Source organism: Ochotona princeps, chromosome 14 (assembly GCF_030435755.1).
Source record: "Ochotona princeps isolate mOchPri1 chromosome 14, mOchPri1.hap1, whole genome shotgun sequence".
NCBI lineage: Eukaryota > Metazoa > Chordata > Mammalia > Lagomorpha > Ochotonidae > Ochotona > Ochotona princeps.
Genome location: NC_080845.1, coordinates 9,582,157 through 9,607,001, shown reverse-complemented (window position 1 = coordinate 9,607,001; position 24,845 = coordinate 9,582,157). Strand labels below are relative to the sequence as shown.

General features: G+C 57.7%; 1 protein-coding gene across 14 annotated transcripts in view; it reads left to right on the top strand.

The window, feature by feature from the left end:
* The window catches only part of DAB2IP (DAB2 interacting protein), a 165,077-nt gene extending 141,578 nt beyond the window's left edge, over positions 1–23,499 (top strand). For 8 of the 14 annotated variants that reach the window (XM_058672227.1, XM_058672224.1, XM_058672231.1 and 5 more), the window contains 13 exons: positions 1,970–2,123; positions 3,531–3,629; positions 4,381–4,935; positions 7,308–7,452; positions 7,535–7,679; positions 10,235–10,471; positions 12,160–12,412; positions 13,677–13,855; positions 14,872–15,760; positions 16,392–16,544; positions 17,850–18,043; positions 21,334–21,421; positions 21,720–22,243. In XM_058672227.1, coding sequence (XP_058528210.1) covers positions 1,970–2,123; positions 3,531–3,629; positions 4,381–4,935; positions 7,308–7,452; positions 7,535–7,679; positions 10,235–10,471; positions 12,160–12,412; positions 13,677–13,855; positions 14,872–15,760; positions 16,392–16,544; positions 17,850–18,043; positions 21,334–21,421; positions 21,720–21,887 — 3,259 coding nt within the window. In that variant the 3' untranslated portion in view covers positions 21,888–22,243. Of the gene's footprint in view, positions 1–1,969; positions 2,124–3,530; positions 3,630–4,380; positions 4,936–7,307; positions 7,453–7,534; positions 7,680–10,234; positions 10,472–12,159; positions 12,413–13,676; positions 13,856–14,871; positions 15,761–16,391; positions 16,545–17,849; positions 18,044–21,333; positions 21,422–21,719; positions 22,244–22,644 lie in introns of those variants that run through there. The other 6 variants (XM_058672233.1, XM_058672229.1, XM_058672225.1 and 3 more) reach the window with 4 other exon arrangements.
* The last annotated feature ends 1,346 nt before the right edge of the window (positions 23,500–24,845 follow it).

Below are 24,845 nucleotides of genomic sequence, written 5' to 3'. Positions count from 1 at the left end.
CACCCCTTGGAGAGGTGATATAATGGCAAGACAGACCAGCTGCAGCCAGCTGGGGCGGACCAGGCCCAGGCAGGACTTATGAAGGGCCCTGAGCTTTCCGTAGGCCCCTGTTCCACCAGGAGCCTCCCAGGGTGCCCAGGCCAGCTGGGGCATGTCTATGGAACAGGATGGTGGGGAAGGAAGGGGTGGGTTCTGCAGCCACAGAGGCTCTGGCTGTTTTGTGTTTGGCCTGGGCTTGTTGGGCTGCAGGAGCAGGGTCCCAGGCCACTCCAGTCTCCTCAGGCCAGGTGTGCTCAGATCCCTGAGGCAGGAGGTGGCTTCAGCTCACCAGCTAGTCCTGTAATCTTCCTGGGTCCCTACTCCATCCACCCTGGTCCTACCATACCTGGCAGGATTCTCCAGGATGGGCCACAAAGCAACCTGAACGCAACCTGTAAATGTGGTGCATGACCTCAGGCCTTCCCTGAAATATGTGACTGCCCTGGTTGGCATCTCTTCCAGGGAAGAAGAGCCTTCAACTTGCGAGAAGGTTACCCAGACTTAGCTCAAAGGAAGATTGACCTATGGTATTGATCAGTGCTACTTGGAAGGAGGTGCCATCTGAGCAGGGATTGGGGGTTCAGCACCTGGAATGGTTTAGCATGTTCCTTTTGGCACTGGGGCATGTACCAGGGGAGGTGTCCAGAGCAGGAGACGCACCCAAGCTGGCCAGGTTGGAAAGCTCCATGGGACACCCTGTCAGGGGGCTCGCTGCCATGTCAGCCTGTCCCACAGCTTCCCTATATCTGTTCCTTCAGAGCTTTCAGTGGCCAGCTTCAAGCTGGGTCCAGGGAGCCAGTGGGAGGAGGGTGCCTGGGCCTCCTGGGGCAGTCTGTGCAGGTATCCACGGACTGAGATTTCCTTTCCAGCTTAAACCCCGTGTCGGAGCAAGGGAACACTGCCATGGTGGGGACAGGGTGGCCTTCAGCTTGAGAGGCCTTATAAAAGTTTATAAAAGTCAGGGCCCTTCTGGTGTCAGGGCTCAGTCCCCGTCCATTCCTGCAGTCATGTATGGTAACCCTGCCAGGCTGTGAATCCCTGGAGATTGTGGCCTTGATCTCAGCCAGACCTAAAGTGAGGCCCTGGGTGACACATGGAGGGTATTGAAAGGAGGAGGCTTGTATGGGCCCAGTACTGGCAAGCTGCAGTGGTGTGGGCCATGGGTACAAGCAGAGTAAGGCCCAGCTAGTGTTCAGGCTGTTGCTCTGTCCCAACTGTGGGAGGGCTCTGGAAGGCCTTATCTACGTTGGTGACCCGGAAAGGAACATCTCTCAGAGGTGAACTTCCGCAGGCTTGGTGCGGGTGCATTCTGAGCTGCGCCCCATGTGCTGCACTGATGAAGGCAGGGACTGAGGTAGAAGTGGCTTGTCCAGGATCACAGAGAGTGGGCAAGGGACCAGACCAGGCTCCCCTGGGATACCAAGGGACAGCAACTCCCTCTATTCCCTGTGCCTGTGCTGGGCCCCTGAGTTCACTACCTAAGGACCTCACCTACCTGTGCAGACAGCAGCCTCCCTGCTGCACTGAGACTGTTTGTCCTCTTTGGGAAGTTGGGGACAGCAGAGCCCACAGGGCTCTCTGTCTTGCTGCAGTTGGGGCAGGCCCCAGAGTGTGGAGCATTATTTGCTCACAGTGGTGTCCTGGACAGATGCTGGGGACAGGTGAATGCTTTTCCTTGGATGGGGCCAGTGCAGAAGGGAGGGGAGGTGAGAAAGGCCCAGAGCGCCTGGAGGCTGCTTGTGTGCAACCAGTTCCTTGCCGTGACTCCCCCTGCCCCCAAGTCTGTCTTAAAATGGAAAAGAGAGTGAACTGGGTGGCAGCCCCTGTCTTCGGAGAGGAGACGAGGAGGCTGGGTAGGGCTGGGCAATGGCACCAGCTTGACCCTGACTCTGACAGTCCCCACCTGACACATCCGCTGCCCCTTCCCCAGGTCCCATCTGATGCCCAGGCTGAAGGAGTCTCGCTCCCACGAGTCCCTGCTAAGCCCCAGCAGTGCGGTGGAGGCGCTGGACCTCAGCATGGAGGAGGAGGTGGTCATCAAGCCCGTGCACAGCAGCATCCTGGGCCAGGACTACTGCTTCGAGGTAGGTCACCCTGATTGGCAGTGCTGGGACCCTGGTGTCCTTCAGTGCCCTGTGGGTGTGGAGCTGGCCAGGCATCCTTCTTGCTCTGGGCTGCATGGAAATGGACAACAGGTGTTTTCCATGCTGGCCCATGGAGCTACCGGCTCCAAGGGGTGAGTGAGTGGAGTTGCTCAGGCCCCACAGCGTATCTCTTAGAACCTGCTTGCTCACACCCCCAAAAATGGGCGGTTGCAGGGCACTCCTGTGTTTCGGCCTGGTGCTACATGGGGATTACCTGTGTGGTCCTTCCTGGGTCATAGGGAATCCCAGCTGGGTCAAGAAGATGTCAGGTGTCACACAGCACATCTGAGGCTCAGCAGGACAGAGGTCCTTGTATCGCAGGTGTCCTGGGAGCCCTTACTGTTTTTTCTAATCCCTTGCATAGTCCCTATTTCTAGAATGACTCCCTCTTGCACACTAACCTGCAGTTTGGGGACCTCTCTGGTAGAAGGAGCAGGGCAATGAAGAGTAGCCTTTGGGGGACTAGCATGACAACTTCTTGGCACCCCTCTTTTGTTCCATATCCTGTGCCCACTGGATAACCTTTCAGGTTTAGGCTTCCTGGCCAAACTGGACTTGGTCTGGGCACTGACCTCCCCTCTAGGGCCGGCTCGAGGCATACCTGTCCACCTGATCCCTGCAGGGATGCTGTAGGGTTGCTGGCCCCTGGTGCCTTGCATAAGGAGTCTGGTTTCCCTGGAGGGCCTTGGGCCCGATGTCAGGGGCACTGGGGACTTAGAGCAGAAACAGCAGGGCCAGCAATTCTCCCCTCACCTGGGAGAGACATCTAGACTGGCTGGGAGGTGAGTAGGAAGCCAGCAGGGAGGGGAGTGATAGGTACATGATTGGGACAGGGTGACCCCAGGGTACATCTGAACAGCCCAGCTGGCATTTTCTCCTGGTCAGCTTTGCACTGGGCTTCAGTTCCTGTCATTGTCACTGTTGCTAAGCGAGTGAGAGCCCTCCGAGGAGGTCAGCTAAGGTGACTCTTGTACCTCCCCTGGTGTGTGTCTTTGGTGCCTGTGGTTCTGCCTTGAGTGGCCTGGTGCCCCATGACCTGGCAGTGACCCTGTTCCTTCTCTCCTGCCATGTCAGGGACAGGGAGGTTAGAGCCTGGAAGGTGCTCTCCTGTTGGGTAGCATGACATTGAGGCACAGCTGAGGAGCCAGGAGCAAGAGCCCAATGATGCGGGCTGGGCCACCATCCCTACTGCTGGCTCGCTTTGGGTCTCAGCCTGCCCTCTACAAGACGTGATCTGCAGGGTAATGGGAGCCTCATACAGAGCACAGTTCCTTGTTGCCTGTGTCAGCACTCAGCTTTGTCATGGTCCCTGCCCTGTATGTGATGCCATCCTGCCTGCCCCCACAGGTGACCACGTCATCAGGGAGTAAGTGCTTTTCCTGCCGGTCAGCAGCTGAGCGGGATAAGTGGATGGAGAACCTGCGGCGAGCAGTGCACCCCAACAAGGTATGTCTGCATTCCCCTTACCAAAGATCAGGCAGACATGAGGCAGCTGGAAAGAGTGAGGCTGGCGTGGAAGCAGCCTGCATGGGCAGTGTTGTTGGGCTTTGAGAGGGATCAAATTGGCCAGCCTGGGCCAGAAGCTGTGGTCATGTTCTTGACACTACACATCGAGGAGGCTGAGTCAGGAGGAGCTGGCCCTGCAGTCCCTCTGCCTGGAGCCCTTGTGCCCACTCGTCCCTGGTGGAGCCCTGCTTGGCCATCTCATTCCTTCTGCAGTGGCTGTCTCTCCTCCTGTCAGGGTTGGTTTCCTCCTCTGTGTTCTCACAGAGGGGAACCTAGGTCCCCTGACTCAGGTTGTGGGACCCCAAAAGTAATCTGCATCCTCACCTGCTTCTCCAGCTGACTTTAGTGCCTAGGCCATCTTTGTGGTAGGAACAGACCTTATTCATGGTCGTCTCTATAAGGAAGAGCTAATTGTGACCCATGATGGGCCGACAGTGTGCTGGCGTGAGCTCAGTCTCTGCCTGCAGGGGGCGAAGTTCTGTGCTCTGATTTGATGGCAGTGCAAACCAAGGTGCTGGCTAAGTGACCCGCCCCCCAGGTCAGTGCACTTGTGGGATGCAGACTGGAGATCTCGCCTGTGTCCTTCACCTCCTGCTCTGCCCACTCCTGTTTCGGGCCTGCCCCTCCCTCCCAGCCCCAACTTCATGTGACGACTCCAGTCTCTGATGCCTGGGTCCTTGTGTACGTGCAGGACAATAGCCGGCGTGTGGAGCACGTGCTGAAGCTCTGGGTGATCGAGGCCAAGGACCTGCCGGCCAAGAAGAAGTACCTGTGTGAGCTGTGCTTGGACGATGTGCTCTACGCCCGGACCACGGGCAAGCTCAAGACGGACAATGTCTTCTGGGGCGAGCACTTTGAGTTCCACAACCTGCCACCCCTACGCACGGTCACTGTCCACTTGTACCGAGAGACCGACAAGAAGAAGAAGAAAGAACGCAACAGCTACCTTGGCCTGGTGAGCCTGCCCGCCGCCTCCGTGGCCGGGCGGCAGTTTGTGGAGAAATGGTACCCAGTGGTGACACCCAACCCCAAGGGTGGCAAAGGGCCTGGGCCCATGATCCGCATCAAGGCCCGCTACCAGACCATCACCATCCTGCCCATGGAGATGTACAAGGAGTTTGCCGAGCACATCACCAACCACTACCTGGGGCTCTGCGCTGCCCTTGAGCCCATCCTCAGCGCCAAGACCAAGGAGGAGATGGCGTCTGCCCTGGTGCACATCCTGCAGAGTACGGGCAAAGTGAAGGTGCGTGCAGGCCCCTGGCTGCCAGGGAGGGCTTTGGCACAGGCACAGGGTTACCTGCCCGTCCCCGGGTCTGACCCCTGAGGCCTGTGTTGATCTTTCAGCTGTCTCTCTCTCTCTGCCTCTGTGGGTCTAGAACATACAGACCTCACAACCCATTGGCCTCAGTGACCAGGCACCCGCACCACACACATTCACCCCTAGTAGGGTAGGCAGACACTGTCATTGGGTGCTACATCAAGTCACAGCCTCCCCACATTCTTTAGCCCGCACATGCCCACTGGTAGGCAGCCATCCCCGGGTCCCACAGAAACATTAAGAGGGTCTGAAAACTACCCTGGCAGACCTTCTACTTCCCCCTTCACCACTCCTACTCCTTCTTATCTCCCCTCCCATTGCTGACCAGCCAGGCCAAGCCACCCTATGCCTCAGCATTTGATTTGAGGCACAGGTGGGCTTCTGGCCTGGAGTGCCCTAGATATGCCATCTCCAACCTACCCAGCTCAGTGGAACATGACGGCTCTGAGGGCCTCACAGGTGGGCCTGCCTTCTTCACTGTGCCATTGTTTTGGGTGCTGCCTAAAGTGGGCAGGAGAAAGGGGCATTGTGGACAGAGCCTCATGAGCTGAGCTAAGATGCTGGCCTCAGCCCTCGGGTCGGTGTTGTGGTTTGATAGTAACATAAGTGATAGGGTAGGGTACTCCCTGGGGTCCACGGTCCTGAGCCCACAGCCTTGGGGCTGGTCAGGCAGAGGTTGGGAACCTGGCTTGAACACCCTGGGGTAGAACCAGGGACAGCTGAGTCCCTGGAGATCCCAGGAGACCCTGATGCGGGGGAGAGGTGGGCATGACCGGGATTTCCTCACGTGTGGGAGGGGGCAGGGATAGTGTTTTCTGGTGGACCAACTCCTGTCCACCCCCCAGACTTTGACTTGAGGTGAAGCTGCCAGATAGGACAGCTCTGCCTGCCCTGTTGAACTTCCCTGGACAACGCTGGGTAGCTTCTGGGAAACGTGATGGAGAGGAAGCTTGTGGCTCCCAGCGGAGGAGCTGTTTTGTTTGCAGCTGGGGCTGATTTTTGAGGACTTGCTTTTGTGGCTCTCTGTGGGGTGTGGGGAGAGCAGAGGGCAGAGAGCCAGGGCGTCCTGCTGTTGGGATGCTGTGGACTGTGTCCTGCCTCTAGAACACTTGGGACCCTACAAGGGTAGTGGGAGCAGTGTGGAGTGGGCAGCCTGTTCCATCCCCAGGCTCTGTTTGCCTAGGCTCTGGCTTTTTAAAGTCCTGGCCTAGACTCCCCCTGCACCCCCCCATCTGTGTATCAGGGAGTAACAGGCCCCGACCTGGCTCCTGGGGGCTGTGTGCCCTTGCTTTCCCTTCGCTGAGACCTGCCCCTTGGGAAAGTGCCTCTTTAGTCCAGACAGGCCACCAGTCTGAACAGGGGCTATGGTGGGGCACCTGGAGGAAATGCCCTTCCTGCCTCTGCCTCGGTGCACCCAGATGAGGGACAGCTGTCTGCAGGTGGGGAAGGGATCCTTGAGCTGCGCAGTCCCAGAGACCAGCAATAGCCTTGCGTTGCTGCATGGCCTCCTGGTGGCCGGCCTGGGCTCTGGCCCAAAACGCAGTTCTGTATCTCATAGGGCTGCAGTTGGTAACTGTGGTGAGGGGTTTCTGGAGCTCCAGAAACCCTGGCACATTCCCTGCTGGCTGGCGCCTGCCCTGCCTGTTAGCCTCCTCTTCTCCCTGTCCCGTAACTCCCAGATGGACTGTGGCTATGAGCAGGTACGGGCTCCAGAGGGAGGGGGGAGGAGGAAGACATGGGCTGAGGCTCCACTGCAGAGCCTTCCAGCCAGCCTGTGAGGCAGTCAAGGCCCTGCCCAGCTGCTGCCCAGCTGCCAGAGTCCCTTCTACCACCCACCTGAGCGTGGAGAGCAGCTGGACTACCTCTGCCCTTCTTGTGTGCTTCCTGGGGGCCCTCCAGAGCACAGCTGTGTCTGGTGTGGGAGCCCCACAGGGTCATGGGCTGGTGCTGGCAGTCGTTGATTGCTCAGAAAGAAGATGGTTCCAGCCATCCTCTTTAGCGTTGTTGGGTGGGCAGTGGGAGTCCACTCTGCTCACCCACCCACGGCCTGGTCAGGGCTTAACAGAGATCAAGTCTAGTTGGTCTAACTGGGATGGCAGGAGGTTGTCCGCTGCCTATGGCATGCTCTCTTGCAGGCCAGCCTCCATGATCCTGACTAGATCTGATGTTTCCAGCTGTTGACCTTTATACTCCCTGACCGCCCTCCCCAGCTCGCTGTCCCCAGTAGCCCCTCAGATGTCTGTCCTGAGCTCAGGAATCCTGCCTCAGGCCCTGCTCTGCTTCCTTCGATTTCTCAGGACTTTCTGACGGACCTAATGATGTCAGAGGTGGACCGCTGTGGGGACAATGAGCACCTCATCTTCCGGGAGAACACGCTGGCTACCAAGGCCATCGAGGAATACCTCAAGCTAGTGGGCCAGAAGTACTTGCAGGATGCCCTAGGTAGGCGAAACATGGCCCGACAGCTGGGCAGAGGGTGGGGCAGTGCCTGGCCAGCGCTCACTCCCTGCTCCCTCGGCCCCAGGTGAATTCATCAAAGCGCTGTATGAATCAGACGAGAACTGTGAAGTGGACCCAAGCAAGTGCTCAGCCGCTGACCTGCCTGAGCACCAGGGCAACCTCAAGATGTGCTGCGAGCTGGCCTTCTGCAAGATCATCAACTCCTACTGGTCAGTGCCAGCTCCCTGACCCCTTTATGGCCTGAGCTTCCCAGGCCCCTCCCCAACCATCTTTCCCATCCTGAGCAATGGCGACTGGACTCCTTCCGCTGCCCGAGCCCACTGCATCACTGGGCTGCAGGCCCTTCTGCTGGTCTTTTGGGGGCTGCCAGGTACAGAGCAGTGTTCCAGAATGCCCTTAGCACCTGGGTTTTGTAGGGTTATGGTCAGAAGCAGCAGGCCAGGACAGTTCATCAGGGCAGCCAGCCTGTGTGTTGGTTAGTGGAGGCCTTCTATGTGCAGGTGCTGTTGGAGGTACCTGAGTTGCTGCACAGGACGACATGGATAAAGCCACCCTTGGGGCAGGTAGATGGAAGATTCCTCACCTATCATTAGGAGTTAGCAGTTCTCACATCACAGGCTTGTGACTGGACCCAGCAGGGGCTGGCAGGGTGCGTGACCTAGAAAGATCTGTGTGGTTTTTTTGTTATGTTTTGTTTTTAAGGTTTATTTGTTTTACTTGAAAGTTGGAGTTACAGAGAGAGGAAGAAAAACAGAGATTTTCCATCTACTGGTTCACTCCTCAAATGCTCACAACAGCTGGGGCTGAGCCAGTCTGAAGCCAGGAGCCAGGAGCTACTTCTGAGTCTTCTATATGGGTATAGGAACCCAAGCCTTTGGGCCATCCACCACTGCTTTCCCAGGCCATATATAGGAAGCTGGATCATAAGTGGGGCAGCTTGGGATTTAAACTGACACCCATATGGGATGCTGGTGCTGCAGGCTGAGGATTAGCTTGCTATGCCACCATCCCAGCCCCAAGATCTGGATTTTAATTAGAACAGGGTCTGCAGGCTCCTGCTGGCTCCTTGGGATACGAGGGTGAAGGCTGAACGAGGAGAGGGTTATTTTCACACTGGAGTTGCTGCCCAGCTACTGGCCGGCTCAGCTGCCCCCTCCCTCCTCAGCCATGTGTGACCTACACACTCCTGCTCGTCTTGCCTGAAGTCCTTAACACCTGCCCACAGCTGTGACCTTTCTTGCGACTATAGGGTTGTTCACCCCTCCTGGAGCGCTGTCCTGACCTGATCCCGTCTGAGTGGAATTGTGTCTGTTTGTGAATCTGTACATGCTGGGGTCCCCTGGGCCAGGGGCACTTTGATTTGGTCCAGAGCCCTGGCCTGAGGTGAGGGCAACAGGAAGCCTCGAACTCCCCAGGAGTATGCTTCCAACCACAGCTGTGCTGTGCCCTCACCCTCTGCCCTGCTGTTTCAGGGTGGGGCTGGGAGTGGCAAACAGGAAAGCATCTCTGTGGACAAGCACTTTCCATGTCCTCTCTGGCATCAGTCAGGGCCCCTCTGTTGTGGAAAAGACAGTCGTTAGACATCACTCTGCAATACCTGTCTGCCCAGACCCATGTCAGGCACTGCAAAAGCCAGGGCTGCCCATCACTCATGCTACCCGCTCTCGGTAGCTCTTGTGGATCCAACCAGCCTGCTGAGTGACCCACTGGGCCTGCTGGGGACACTGCAGGCTGAGGCCCTCTCGGGGCCTGCGGTTATCGGCCTTCAAATCCACTCTGGGCTTGGCAGGGCAAGCCTGCCTCTCAGTTTAAAGGGAGAGGAAACAGTCCCGCCGCAGGCTGCGGTCTTGGTCAGTATACCCTGAGCTTGGGACAGAGGCAGTCCTGGCCTGCCAGAGGTGGGAGCTAAAAGGTGGGGAAGGTCACTTCAAGGTTGTCCAGGTGGGTGGCCGGCTGGAGTGCCTGGTGGACCCAGGAACCCTGTCTTCTGGTGCCAACTCTGCCCACTCACTGGAGTGGGTGAGGGAGTCACTGCCCCTATTCTCCACTGAGGAGTGCGGACAGCTGTGTGTCCCCTATGCTTAAGGGGACTGTCTTGTTCCTTGTTATGAGCTCTGTTAGAAAACCTTGGATTGCTGTGGTGGTACTCAGGCAAAGGGAGTGTCAAAACCCGGTGAGAGGAGGGTGGGGAACATGGCCTGTTCTTGTGCTTCCCCCATCCCCTAGGCCTCGATGCGTGCTGCATAGGTTAAAGGAGAAGTTTTACACAGGACAAATGAGAAGGACCAGACCAGGAGTGGGGAGGCGGTTCAGCACTGGCTGGGTTGTTTAGACCCCTGTGCATGCCTCCTCTCCCATCCCCAAGGCCCCCTCACCCAGAGCCCCTCCTGCTACCCAAGCCCCCTTTTGCATCCATCCAGTGCTGAATGCTGTTCTTGTACTATCTCAACCACCCAGGCAGCCCTGACAGGTGGGTAGGTGGATGGATTGAAGAGATGGATGGATTAGATGACTGAATTGGATTGGATAGGCTAGGCTAGGCTAGGCTAGGATAGAATGAATGCATGGGGTAGGATAGGTTCATTGGATGGGATGACTGGCTGAGAAATGGGCACCTGTCCCCAGGTGACAGGACCAACGTTGACTTTCCATAGTTGTCATGTCACTATTGAGGTGGAGCCAAGGTTGGGTGGCACTCAAGGTTTCATCTGACCCAGAGCCAGACCGCTGCCTGACCTGCGGGTCCACTGTGTCTCTCCTGCAGCGTCTTCCCCCGGGAGCTGAAGGAGGTGTTCGCCTCCTGGCGGCAGGAGTGCAGCAGTCGCGGCCGGCCAGATATCAGCGAGCGGCTCATCAGTGCCTCCCTCTTCCTACGCTTCCTCTGCCCTGCGATCATGTCGCCCTCGCTCTTCAACCTGCTGCAGGAGTACCCTGATGACCGCACAGCCCGCACCCTCACCCTCATCGCCAAGGTTACCCAGAACCTGGCCAATTTTGCCAAGTGAGTGCCACAGCCATTGCAGTCAGCGCCAGGACCAGAGTCCACAGGGGCAGACCCTGCCGTGTTCTGCCCTGAGCAGGGCTGCAGCAGCTAGCCCTGCTCTGCCCCTCTTGCTCTCTGCCCTTCCCTCCCTGTTTTTTCAAAATTAAGCCTTTCTAAAAATGAATGCCATATTTTTATGTCTCCTTAAATTTCAAAGTTGAGAAGACAAGATGTTTTTCCCCTTATGCTTTTTTGAATTAGCTTAAGGATCCTCCCATTCCCCATTTTGCAATGAATGGCTAATATTCCAGGGGCATGGCCTGCGTTTCCTTAACACAGTCCCTGTGATTGGGTATTAGGGCTGCTTCACATGGTCCTGATTTAACGCTGTCAGGATGTCTTTGATCATAAAATACTTCTGGCGTTTTCGGCTGCATCCTCAGAGAAGCAGCTGTAATGAAAAGACCAGTCGTCTCACCATCATCCACTCACAGATTGTGGATTGGGGCTGTCTGTGCTGCACTTGGTGTCAGCCATGTCCCGAGCCCTTGTAAGCTCAGCACGTTAGCTGCGGAGACCTGTTGAGTAAGCAGAGAACAATGTGAGAGAGAAACCCTGGTCTCAGAAGGGTCCTGAGCTGGTGGAGAGGGGAGATGGCTGGCTTCCTGGGTAATGGAGTCCCTGGCGTTGGGTTAGAAGGATGGCATTCATCTGACTCGAGGAAGGGCAGCCGGAGGAGGGGCTGGCCTGCCAGGAAGCCATGCTCTGGTAGTTCTTGGACATCAAGTGCTGGGGAATGTAGCAGGTGAGACCGAGAGGACAGTGGGGGCTGACGGCCATATGGGACAGTGGGAACTACTGGAGGGGGGTATTTATTTGAAGGGCAGAATTAGAGGCAGAAGAAAAAAACGTAGTGTCCATCCAGTGGTTCTCTACCCAAACAGCCACAGTGGCTAGGCCTGTGCCAAGCTGAAGCCAGGAGCCCAGGCCTCCACCTGCCTCTCCCGTGTGGGTGACAGAGGCCAAGCACTTGGGCCATCTTCAGCTGCCTTCACAGGTGCTTCATCAAGCAGCTGAACAGCAAGTAGAGTAGCCAGGACCCAAGCTGGTGTTGATACAAGATGCCGACCTCGCATTCGGTTTAACCCACCAAACCATAACACTGACCCTATCCAGAACTTTAAATAAGGGAGAGAGTGGCCCACATCTGTTCTGGATCCTGAAAAGTTCACACAGCAGCTATGGCACAAGTAGCAGTGGGGACAGTGGCTGGAAGATAAAGCCAGCAGGTCTTGCTGTTGTGGGGAGCAAGGAGCAGTTGACAACTGCTTTTGACCAGGTACCTGGGTGGCTGGTGGTGTCTCTGCCAAGATCAGGAGCCCAGGAACAGGGCCTGGTTTTGGGTGACAGTGATGACTTGGAGGCTTGGTCATCCTGAGTGGGAAGGACTTCCTGGAGGGGAAGACGCCAGTGGGCATACATGTCTGAAAGCCCAGCAGAGCCCTAGAGCAAGCAGGGATTCAAGGTCCCCTACCCGAAAATATATTGAAACTCGGAAACATAAGGAAAGAGGGGAAACAACAGAGCACTCCAGGTCCTGGGCAAGGGACACTGGACTTGACCTTGAGGAAGGAGGGCCCCAGGATGGGAGCTGAACAGGACCGTGTCTCAGAGAAGCAACCTCACCCTCAGTGTCCTCGTGTCAGGTTTGGCAGCAAGGAGGAGTACATGTCCTTCATGAACCAGTTTCTGGAGCACGAGTGGACCAACATGCAGCGCTTCCTGCTGGAGATCTCTAACCCCGAGACCATCTCCAACACAGCCGGCTTCGAGGGCTACATCGACCTGGGCCGCGAGCTCTCCAGTCTGCACTCACTGCTCTGGGAGGCCATCAGCCAGCTGGAGCAGGTGCCTGTCGCTGCGGGCCAGAGGCAGGGCTGCTCCCAGAGTGAGCACGAGGTCAGAGGTTCGCCAGTGTGGCATGATCAGGCCCTGCTGGGACACTCCGGGGATCTTTGGGTGCCAGCACTCTGAGGGCGAGTGCTGTGTTGATTTTTCACTGTACCCACCAGGGCAGCCCCACTCTGGGGTGCTGGGGCTGGGGGCTGTGCCTGTGCGCACAGGCCTGATTGCGGGGGCGGGGGAGCGGTTTCCATATCTGTGTGTGTGAGACATGATCAGATGTGGCTGCTTCACTGGAAACACCCTTGCCCTGGAATTTGAAGCCGCTCCCAAAAACCCACTGGGAGGACTGCCTGCATGGGTCAGGCAGGAAGTTACAGGCCCTTCTAGACTTGTCCTTGGCCATCAGTCAACAGTGGTATTCCCATAAATGCGTCTGACAGTGCTGCAGCTGCCTGCGCTCTCTGCAGTGACTTCCCCTGCCCTCTAAGCGACTCCGGCCCTGTTACAGGAACCTGGTTTATTTCACCAGTCCCCTCTTGGATACCGAGGTTGATCCCAGCTGTTCACTTAGCAGTGAGCACATGCTGTTTAATCCATGCCAGTCCTTTTCACTCTTTTGTATCCACGTTGGCCAAGATACAGGAGTGGGAAATGGAAAGGAGGGCCAGGCCTTTCCCTCCCCCTGCCCTTCAAGCCCCTGTGAGCCTCACACTGCATGCAGCAGTGCCACTTCCTCTCCCTGTCCCAAGCCTGTGCTGGTCACTGTCTCCCAGATCTGAGCCTTGACGCATTGGACCAGCATGTAACAGAGCTTTAAAATTGAGCTGTTAGGTATCTCAAGGCTGCTCAGTGTTGTTGCACAGAGGCCCCCGTCGAAGCCGGCGCATGAGTAGATGAAACAGCACTCCCCTCCCAAGTCCCATGCCTGGAATCCCCAACAGCTTGTCTAAAGTGTGACAGCAAGGTTCACACGGGCCCAGGCACTGCCCCAGCTAGCAGGCACCCACAGGTGTCTGCTCTGTGCTTGAACCATCTCCACTGGGGCTCAGGTGTCAGAGAGGCCCCCGGCCCACCCTCTGGGCAGGTGCTGGGGGACAGGGCTGTCACAGGAGCCTCCTAGAGGGAGAAGTGTCAGCATGTGTTGATACATGTGGGGTGTTCTGGGAATCCACATGGACTTTCCTAGGGTCGGGGGCTTGGCCAGGTCAGCATCTCTTCCTGGGAACCTGGGGAAGGAATCTGCATTTGGCAGGCTCCTCTGTTGTATTGAAGGGAGGGACCTGCAGCAGCTTACACTTCCCTCTTGCTGTATCTGCAGAGCATTGTGGCCAAACTGGGCCCCCTACCTCGCATCCTGAGGGATGTTCACACGGCACTGAGTGCCCCAGGCAGTGGGCAGCTCGTGGGGACCAACGACCTGGCTTCCACCCCGGGCTCTGGCAGTAGTAGCATCTCGGCTGGACTGCAGAAGATGGTGATTGAGAACGATCTCTCTGGGTAAGAGCTGCAGGCTGTGTGGGGTGTAATGGGACACATGTGCCAACTCGGCACAACCAGTGTGTAACCTCAGGTTGGGAAAAGGGGGCTGAGTCACAAAACAAGAGGCAAGGGGACAGGCCCAAAGGGCAGCGGATGTAGGAGCGAGTGCTGAGAGCTGACCTGGGTGTGCAGGTGAAAAGCCTAAAACTGTGGCCGCATGGGTTCTCCCCACTGCATCTGCTGCCCGGGTCCAGCTCTTCTTGGCCCCCAACTGCTCTGACCCCCCCCATCCTACCCCCATTCCCAGCCTCCCACGTCCTTATTGCTGCCTACCTACCTCTGCCTACCTACCTGTCACCCCCATAGGTTTTCTTCAAAGGCTACCTGGCCCCACACCTCAGGGATACTACTTTGGGGGCTTCTGTGGAGGTGCCCAAGAGGCAACCAGCAGATGTGGTGGGTCCCACTGCGCAGGTTCAAACCCACCTACCTGAGTCATGCCCTTGACAGAGCCGCCTCTGATGCCTTGTTTTTGTCGGGAATGCCAGCCCCCGCCTGCCAGTCAAATAAGGGAGTGGCAGCAGGAGGCTGGGCAAAGGGAAGCTTTGCCAGGCCCATGTGGCTTTCGGTCTGAGCTGGAGCAAGAGGGAAGAGGCAGAGGGAGCCCCATTGACTGTGAGGTTGGATTTGTGGAGGCAGGGTCTGTGCATGGTAGCTCTGGGCTGGAGGTGTGGGTCTAGCTGAGGCATTCTCCGGAGCACGCCAGGCCCAGCATCTGCCGTACCAGGCTGGAGCCAAGTGGGGAAAGGGCCTGCCAGGCCACCCTGGCCCCTAGAGCAGAGGCTGTGTGCCGGAGCAGCTGTCCCGTCCACTGGTCCCCGGGACTGTCCTGTACTGCCCTTGTCCCTTCCTCCCAGCCCGGGCTTGTGTTGCCAGGCCCCGCCAGGTCAGGGGGTGCTGTGGTCTGGACCCGCCGTGGCTACACTCACGGTTCTTCTTTTCCCCTTTCCCTGTGTGTGCTTGTCTCCCTGCAGTCTGATAGATTTCACCCGGTTACCGTCTCCAACCCCCGAAAACAAGGACTTGTTTTTTGTCACAAGGTCCTCCGGGGTCCAGCCCTCACCTGCCCGCAGCTCGAGCTACTCGGAAGCCAACGAGCCGGATCTCCAGATGGCCAATGGCGGCAAGAGCCTGTCCATGGTGGACCTCCAGGATGCCCGCACGCTGGATGGGGAGGCGGGCTCTCCAGTGGGCCCAGATGTCCTTCCCGCTGATGGGCAGGTGCCCGCAACTCAACTGGTGGCTGGGTGGCCAGCCCGAGCGACCCCCGTGAACCTGGCAGGACTGGCCACAGTGCGGCGGGCAGGCCAGACACCGACCACGCCGGGCACCTCCGAGGGCACGCCAGGCCGGCCCCAGCTGTTGGCACCACTCTCCTTCCAGAACCCTGTGTACCAGATGGCGGCCGGCCTGCCACTGTCGCCCCGTGGCCTTGGCGACTCCGGCTCGGAGGGCCACAGCTCCCTGAGCTCCCATAGCAACAGTGAGGAGCTGGCAGCCACTGCCAAGCTTGGGAGCTTCAGTGCCGCGGCAGAGGAGCTGGCGCGGCGGCCTGGCGAGCTGGCACGACGGCAGATGTCGCTGACTGAGAAGGGCGGGCAGCCCACAGTGCCCCGGCAGAACAGCGCTGGCCCCCAGCGGAGGATCGACCAGCCACCACCGCCACCCCCACCCCCACCGCCTGCCCCCCGTGGCCGGACACCCCCTACGCTGCTGAGCACCCTGCAGTACCCACGACCCTCGAGTGGGAGCCTGGCATCAGCCTCGCCTGATTGGCCCAGCTCGGGTGCCCGGCTGCGGCAGCAGTCCTCCTCCTCCAAGGGGGACAGTCCAGAACTAAAGCCACGGGCAGCACACAAGCAGGTCAGTGCTGGGACAGAGGGCAGGGCCGGAGGGCAGGGTCAGGCTCTTGGGCCATCACACCCCACGGCGTGTGTCTACCCGTCGTCATTCCACATCCACCCGCGGCTGCCATCCCATGCTGCGTGACGCTGCATCCTGCCCCACCAAGGGCCTGCCACACACACTGCACCCTCCCAGTCCCCTTGGCTCTTGCCTGAATCCCAGGAAACAGAGACACCAGAGCCTTAGGGAATACCAGGCCACTCTGCCCACTCCCCTGAGGACAGGCTGGTGAGGGAGGCTGAAGTAAGGGGCCTCCGTCTCTGCTCCAAGGCCTCTGAAAGCCTGAATCCAGGGTTGGCCCTGATGTGGCCCCATACCATGTCTCACACTCACCTTCCCCGAAGGCTGTCAGAGGCTGGTCGGGCCTCAGCGCAGTCTGTAGGAGTGTGGAGGGTCCCTGTGCAGGCAGGAGGCAGGGGCTGAGCCCAGTTGCCCTGGTGGCCACTAGCACCACACTCGGGGGGGGCTTCCTGGGCCCAGGCTGCCCCCAGGCACAGGCCTCTCCCTTCCACCAGGGCTTGCCCTGGGTCACTCCCCAAACCCCTCTTCATAGCCCTCTCCAGCCCCTTACAGCTGTGTTTCCTTGTAGGGCCCTTCACCCGTGAGCCCCAATGCCCTGGACCGCACGGCCGCTTGGCTCTTGACCATGAACGCGCAATTGTTAGAAGACGAGGGCCTTGGTCCAGACCCCCCCCACAGAGATAGGCTAAGGAGTAAGGAGGAGCTCAGCCAAGCAGAAAAGGTAAAGCAGCCCCCTGGGCGGGGTGGGCTGGGCGGGGAGGGGCAGCATGGGTCCTCCAGCGGCCAGTCCCCTGCCCACCCGGGGCTCGAGAGGTTAAGGCCAACAGTGAGTGAACTTTGGAGAGACGCCACAGAGGGGGCTGTGTTTGTCATGAGCTCTCCAGTACAGGCTGTGTGGCAGAGCCCCTGGGAGGGCTTGCAGGACCTGATGATCAGACCAACGCAGCCAAGCTTCAGAGGGTACAGACTTGCCACGGGGCTTGGTGCCTGCGCAGAGCTCCCAGGGCTGTAATCACCATGGGGATGTCCTTCCTCCAGGGGAAGCAGCTGGGTTCTGAAACACCCACTCTCCTCTCCTGGCACCTATGTGGCGCTCTGTGGGGCCTCCCAGCCATCCTGACATCTGCTTGGGTCTGGGGATGCACTTGGCTCCCCCTTGAGGCTCAAGCCCAGGGAGCCACAGGGCAGAGACCCCAGAAAGGCTTCTGCTTCCCCACCACCCATCTGGATGTTCCTGACTCCCTCAGGGCCCTAAGAAAGCTTGCAGCAGCCTCCTGAGCAGGCATGGGGCGTGGGTGGCAGAGCTCCCCTCCCCTGTCTCAAGCAAGGCCCATCTCCATGCTACATTCCGCCTCCTCCCACCATTCTTGACTGGCTGCATCACCTGCTTTCACCATGATACCGCAGACGGGCAGGGGACTTGGCACACAGTCCTCCAAGAGCCATGGTTTGGTTGGGAGTGCCCTGACCCAGTGTCCCGTGGCATCCGGCCCTGCTTTATAGTCCATGTGGCTTCCTGGGTGGTGGTCTCTTGCTTGTTTTCCTGTCCCTGGGTCAGATATGGAAAGCCCCATGCAGCTACACTTGACCTCTCTTCCTGTCCCCATGCCATTGCCACCACCCTGGCCTGAGAGCCAGGAGAGGTTGGGAGCCCAGGATCTTACTCCACTGGTTGGTCAGTCATTCTGTGTGACGGGTCACCTTGTTTGGGCCTCTGTTTCCCCACCTGCAGAGCCCCCACCCCTCAGGACACTGATGTCTTTCATCTGTCCAAGAGGTTGTTACAGTTTACTATCAGATTGTCAAGGCCCCAGTTTAACCCTGACTCCCAAGGATGGGTTTGAATCTTTCTTGCCACACAGGTCAGGCTAGGAACTTGGAGACCCCTAGGTGGGGGCCAGGCTTAGCTCCCTTCCTGACTGGACTCCGCAGGCATACCCTGCTGAGTGCAGGGAGTGGGGTCCCGCTGACAGGCTGTGCTCTCTGTGTCCTGGTGCTGTGCCTGTGGCATGTGCCCTCCCGGTAGGACCTGGCAGTGCTGCAGGACAAGCTGCGGATCTCCACCAAGAAGCTGGAGGAGTATGAGACCCTGTTCAAGTGCCAAGAGGAGACGACTCAGAAGCTGGTACTGGAGTACCAGGCACGGCTGGAGGAGGGCGAGGAGCGGCTGCGCAGGCAGCAAGAGGACAAGGACATCCAGATGAAGGGCATCATCAGCAGGTGCAACAGCCCGTCCTGCCTGGCCCTCCCGGGCATCCCGTGGTCTTGGGCTGCTCTCTTGGGGGTGTTTGGAAGCTGGGTTTGCGGTGTCAAGAAAGGCACTAGGCATCTGTCAGGAGCAGTGGGAATGAATTCAGTAGTTCCACAGGTGCAGGGAGCAGGGGCTGATCAGCCTTGGATTTGTGCCAAAGTAGAAGAGTGGCTGTTACTCAGGGTGGAAACTGGCAGAGAGCGATCTGTGTGTACTGGACAGCAGATTACACGGGGTGCCTGGGTTATCTCAGGAGTGTTGTTTGGGGATGCAGTTAATGTTTATGCCAACTCTTGAATTTGTTGAGGGCTATGTCAAGTCCTGCCTCCCCTCCCTCATCTCTCCCCACCTGTGGGTAGGGTAGTGTAGGCATGCCTGCCTTGGTGTCCGTAGGTAGATGTGCCATCCAGGCCAGCCCACAGGGTCCTGGCGTGGGCTTCCTTGTGCTTTCAAGCCAAGCTGGCAGGAGAACTACGTGGCTATACAGCTGATCTGTTTGCTCAGAGTTTGGCCTCTGGACAGATTAAGCAGGTGTGCAGGACCCAGGCAGGTTCTCCACCTCAATTTTGCCTCAAATTTCTACTAGTTAGACCACCTGTTCTCTGGTCCTGGCTGTGGTGTGCTTCATTTGTGGTTTTATGCACAGTAAAATGATTAGCATGAGCAAATCGTGGTGACTTGAAAGCCATTGCCTTACCTCATGGATGAGGTTCCAAGAATGGACGCTCTTTGGCCTAAGCACCGCCTGCTGTGTCTGTTCTCTGAGAGGCGGCTCCATACACTTCCTCCTCCTGCTGACCGTTCCTGGTCGGCCTCCACCCATGTCTACGTCAGGTCTGTGTGGTTGACGGTGGTAGTGTTTGTGTCTGCTTATTTGTGCTTGTTCTCCCAATTATTGAGAAAAGGGTGTTGAGTGTGTAGTGGTAATTCATCGGTTGCTGCATCGACATTGAAGCTACTCTCAGTGCGTACACACTTAAATGCTTTCCACTGTTGAGGAAATGAACTCTTTATTATATAAAATCCCTTGCTCTGAAACTGGCTGTATCCTGTGCCAAAATAACTCCTCCAGCTTTGACTAGTGCTAGCATGGAATATCTCTTTCCATTTGGATACTTTTACCCCATGGTCTTAGTCCGTCAGGCTGTTACAACAAAGCACCTTAGAGCGGATCGTTTCTAAACAGAAATTTATTGTTTACAGCAGCTAGGCCATTCAAGGCTGGTTGAGAACTTGGTGGATTTTGCCTTGCTGCGGTGTTCTCAGGGGATGGCAGGAGGTGATGGGCTTGCAGGTCTCCTGGCCAGATCAACTCCCATAGTTATTTTTGGCTCTTCCCAACCCTTCAATCAGGCAGACCCTGGCAGGCATCCCCTCATGTAGCTATGACGTGACTATTTTGTAGGCACCTTAGTGATGAGATGTGGTTTTTATCCAGTCTACTAGATTCTGCCTTTTAACAGGGGTGTTCATATAATTTATAGTTATTGATAGGATAACATTTAAGTGATCTAGCTAGTTCAGCCATCTGTCCTTGCCTTACTTTGGCCTGTTTTCATGCTTTGTAGTAGAGAACTGTGTGTGTAGTATGCGTGTCTGCAGAAACAGACCACGGCAAGGATGGGCTGCCGCAAGAAGGATCCCTCGTTATTCAGCCCCTGAACTTTCCTCTTGGTAAGTCAGATTTACAGAGAGAAGGAAACAGATCTTCCATCAGCTGGTTCACTCCCGAAGTGGCCATAAAAGCCAGAGCTGAGCCGATCCAGAGCCAGGATCCAAGAGCTGCTTCTGCGTCTTCCACAGAGGTACAGGGTAGCAGGGCTTAGGCCGTCTTCAACTGCTTTCTCAGGCCACAAGCCATGGAGCTGGATGGGAAGCAGAGCAGGCAGAATACGAACCGGCACCCATATGGGACCCTGGTGCATGCAAGGCGAGGACCCTAGCCACTAAGCTATTGCGCCTGGTCCCCTTGAGGTGTTTCTAAGATACTTCTCATCACGTTGTCAGCCATTGGGTTACCATCTGCTTTGGTGAGGTTTCTTGGAATTGTAGGCATCAGCTCCTGCCCCCTCTCGTGTCTCTTCTGAGACTCCCCTTATGTTGTCCCGTGTCTGACACGGGCTTCCTTTTGGAGTGTTTTTTTTCTATCAGATCCATTACTGTGGCTCCAGGTGTGCCAGTCATTTCCTGAATGCCTGATCTGTTGATATTACCCAATATTTTTTCCATTTCAGATTTTTTTCTCCCCACTAGAATTTTATTCTGGTTTAAATGTTACCCAATTTTCTTCTTTGTTCTTGAATGTGGAAAATGTGTTTATAAGAATTGTCTGAGGGCCCAGTGTGGTAGCTAGTGACTGAAGTCCTCACCTTGAACACGCCAGGATCCCATTTGGGCACTGGTTCTAATCCCAGTGGCCCTGTTTCCCATTCAGCTCCCTGCTCGTGGCCTGGGAAACCAGTCAAGGGCAGCCCAAAGCCTTGGGAGACCCAGAAGTGGCTCCTGGCTCCAGATTGGCACAGCTCCAGCTGTTGCGGTTACTTGGGGAGTGAATCAGTGGACAGATCTTCCTCTTTCTCCTCCTCGCTGTATATCTGACTTTCACAATAAGTATAAAATTAATCTTTTTTAAAAAATTGAATGTCATCTACGGCTTCCCTCATCTGTTGCGGACTGCTGCTACTTGGTTGGATTCCACACAGTGTGTATTTCACAGTGAGGTGCTACTTTCTGGGTATCTTTGGGCTTTTTTTTGGACCCCACTTCTTGATGCAGCTGTGTGGAGCAGTGGGCAGGCTACATGGCCCACAGTTTCCTCTAGGGATCCTGCTGCTCTGCTGCCTTTGTTTCGGAACTCTGCCCTCCAACCAGAAGGATAGGAGGTGCTCCTGGGTGCTGTGTGGCTGGTGGAGCCCCTCCCCACTGACAGCCACAGAGCCGTGTACTCGGACACAGGCAGAGCCAGACCAAGTCCAGTAGCACAGGAGGCACCGCCTGGGAAGTGGTGGCTGAAGCTGTGTGGGGTGTGGCCCTTCCCTGTGTGCCTGCATAGGGAACCCCGGGGCCTGCACCACCTCAGTGGACATGCAGTGTGAAAATCTGACACGTGACCTGCCCCTCAGCTCAGGAACATTGCCCACGGTGGAACATGGAGAGAGCAGGCCTGGGGTTGGAGGGTCTCAGAGGGGAAGGAGAGCCGTCTCTGGCCCTGTATGCCCTCTGCCCACCCCTGCTCACTGGGTGCCACCTCCGGTTGCAGGTTGATGTCAGTGGAGGAGGAGCTGAAGAAGGACCACGCAGAGATGCAGGCTGCAGTTGACTCCAAGCAGAAGATTATCGATGCCCAGGTATCAGGGCACCAGAGCCCAGGAAGAGGGGATCTTGGCTTCTCTAAGTACACAGGCTGTGGTACAAGAGACCCACGTTATCTAACTAGGACAGTCTGTGATGGGGTGGGACAGCTGCTTCCTTGGGGGTCCTGGGTGGATGTTGGCCTTGGCCGAGGGTGCTGAGCAGAGTGGAGGTCCCGGGGGGCCGGGGGGAATGGGCAGACAGGGACTCTGCTGTGTAAGCCAGAAGCCTGCTGCTGGGCTGCCTGGCTGGCCTCCCTGTCAGCCAGCATGCCGACGCTCACCTCATCCACAGGAGAAGCGCATCGCCTCCCTGGATGCTGCCAACGCCCGCCTCATGAGCGCCCTGACACAGCTGAAAGAGAGGTACAGCATGCAGGCCCGTAACGGCATCTCCCCCACCAACCCCACCAAATTGCAGATCACTGAGAACGGCGAGTTCCGAAACAGCAGCAATTGTTAACCTGCCCCAGCAGAGGGGGACTGCGGTGGCCTGGGGCGGGGTCTGGGGAGGCCGAATGTCTCCCCTCCCCTCCGCCCGCAGGCCAGAGGGAGCGGCAGAGACTGGCGCAGAGGGAGGCAGGCGCCCATCCATGGCGGTCTGAGAAGTGTGTTGGGTGCGGGCAAAAGAGACTGCACGCTAGGGCTTGGGGCAGCCTGGTGGGAGCAGGGGCCTGCCAGAAACCTGTGCGTCAGCTACTGAACGTGGTGTCTCACCTCTTCCTCTTCACCTGGCTAAGTGCATGCACCCCCAAGCCCTTGCCAGGGAGGGAGTGACCCACGGTCCGCAACACCGGACTCCCTGGCAGCCAGGCCCTGCCCTTGGGGGGCAGCTCCTGTGGGGCGTGTCAGGCTGTTCCTGGCCCCAAGGAGAATTGCCTTTCCCGTCTCTCTCCTGTGCTGCCACACAGAGCCGGTGGTATTTTTCCTCCTGGTTCTTGTTCCTGTGGGAAGGGTTCAAAGCCCCCTTCCTCCCCTGCCACATGGGCCCAGGCTAACACCCTGGGGCTCCCAGATGCCAAAGACCTGGGCGGAGCTAGCTAAGGGCATTGTGCTTTTGTACCTGCCCTCTCCTGGAGGCCATGTACCTTGGGCCCTGCAGCGAGTGGCCAGCTGGTAGCGAGCCCCAGCCGAAAGCTGGCCCTGGTTGACGGTGTAAAAAGCTCTGCGGCCTGCAGGCCTGAGAAGGTGGATAACTGTGACTTTCTTTCCTTTCACAGTATGCATTAGAAACAAAAGCCCGCTTGCTCGCTTGCTGGAACACAGGGGCCTTTTAAATTGAGCGTGCGCACTGCATGGGAAATAGCAGCCCTGGCGGATGTTAGACTTGCTCCCTCTCCAAGACAGCAGCGGCCTGCACCAGGCCCCGCGTGCGGCCGCCACCTCCTCACGCTCCTGGCCCCAGCCGAGGGCCCCGGCACTGCAGCCAGGGGAGGGGCACCCACAGCTGGGGCCGGTTTTCCTCAGCTCTGGGCCATTCTGTAGCTTATCTGCCCCTTCCCCTTGCGGGACCTAGATGGGCAGGAGCCTGGGTCTCTCCTGGGCCCTTCTTCCCTCCCCTAAGTTCAAAGGCCTGGCCTTGGGGTGTCTGCCTAGGCAGCAGAGCTGGGAGGCGCCTCCTATGTCCCCCACCCCCAGGAAGGGTGCAGGTGCCAGAGGGGTGGCCCAGGGCCAGAGCCACGCCTTGGAGCACGGGCTTCTAGGCTAGACCACTGATGATGCTGGTAGAGGGGGCTGAGTCCCCATCCCGCGCACTTCACCCCAGTGTGGCCACACAGGCAGGGCCCAGCTTCGTCCTCCCACTGCCCAGGGAGCCCCTCCTCCCCGGCCTAGGCCTGAGCACCTCTTAGCAATACGGGCGGGCGAGGGCCCCAGGGCAGGAGCGCACGGTGGGCGGGGTTGTGAGCTCTCAGGCCGAGAGCCTTACTTACCTGTGCAAAAACTGTATAAGTGTACAGACTTCAGATTTTTATCTTCCCTGCGAGTCTGCCGATTTTTGTAAATGTTCTTGGTGTTTGTCCTGTAAACTCTTCCCCCGAGGCTTGTACATAGTCCCCGAGCCCTGGTGCTGTGCCGGCTGCTCTCCTGCCGGTGTGTATGGATACTTGTAACCCAGATGACAGTGTTGGGCAGGAGGCGGCGGTGGCTCGGGAGCTGGGGGTTGCGTTCCCCCACCCCTGCCTGTGGCATTTGTGGGCTTGTCGTGAGCTGTCTGGGTTGGGGGCACCCCACTGGGGCCACTGGCCAAGGCTGGAGAGAACCTGCCTGCAGCAGGTGGCCAGAGGAAGGACCATCCTCGCTCAGGCCCCAACCCCAGCCACCAAGCCTGGAGGAAGCCACGGCCTGCCCCCTCCCAGAAGCCCATGGCGGGTTTGCTCACGTCCAGGGTGAAGGAAACTGCCACACTGCCCACAAGTGAAGGCTCCTGACTGCCCACAACAGGGGTGGGGCCCAAGGCCAGAGCCCCACTCATGCCCCTCCCACCTGGGACCTGTGGGGACCCAGAGTGCCCAGGGCAGCAGCCCTTCTTTTCTACTCACTCGGGCCACCAAGCCACCCCCAGTTCCCTACCCTGCGCCCCCTTTTGTAAGTATGTGAAAAGAAACCAATGCAAACGCTGGAGTCATGGCAGGAGCTCTGGCCCCGGCTAGACTTGACCATGTAATAATGTACAGAGAAAGGTGTTGTGTTCTAAGACTCGGTGGCTGTGCAATTTCTGTACATTTGCAATTAGAAATATTAAAGATTTATTTAGCTATTTTAAGCCTGCCTTGCCTCTCCATTCACTGTGTCTTGGGTGCTTTTGCAGAAGGGACCCACACTCGGTCTGCCCTAGTGGCCAGTGGTGCTGGGGTCGTCCTCTGCGAGATGAACAGATGATCTCCCAAGGCCTTCCTGGCTCAGATGGGTTAGAAGCAAGATCTTTACCAGCTCCCTCCTGCTGCTCCTAGCTCCTGCCAGGCTAAGCAGGAAACTCTTTCCTACACACTGAAGCTACCTCCCAGGGGTCACCAACCAGCCAGCCAATCACAGCTGAGCCGCACTGAACAGCTCTAGGCTTCCAACACCTGTTCAACTCAGGGCAGATTTTGCAGAGCCAGGCCCTCCCTCCATGCCCTTCACACAGGGTCCCTGCAGCCTTGGCTCCTCTGGCACCTCTGGCACCTCTCAGTTCAATGCCCAGCACTTGGTGCACAGTCACCCCCTAGCACAGACACACAGCAAAAGACCCAGGAGCCCCTCAGAAAAAGTGCAGACACCAGCTGAGGACTTGGCAGGGCAGGCCGTGGTTGGTCCAGTGGCCAGATGGAGCCCTGGGACGATCACCCGCCTCTGCCTAAGGACTTGGCCTCTGGTACTCATGCCCCTTCAGCCGGTAAGGAGGGCATGCTGTGGAGCCACTTGCCAGATTAGGGCTGCT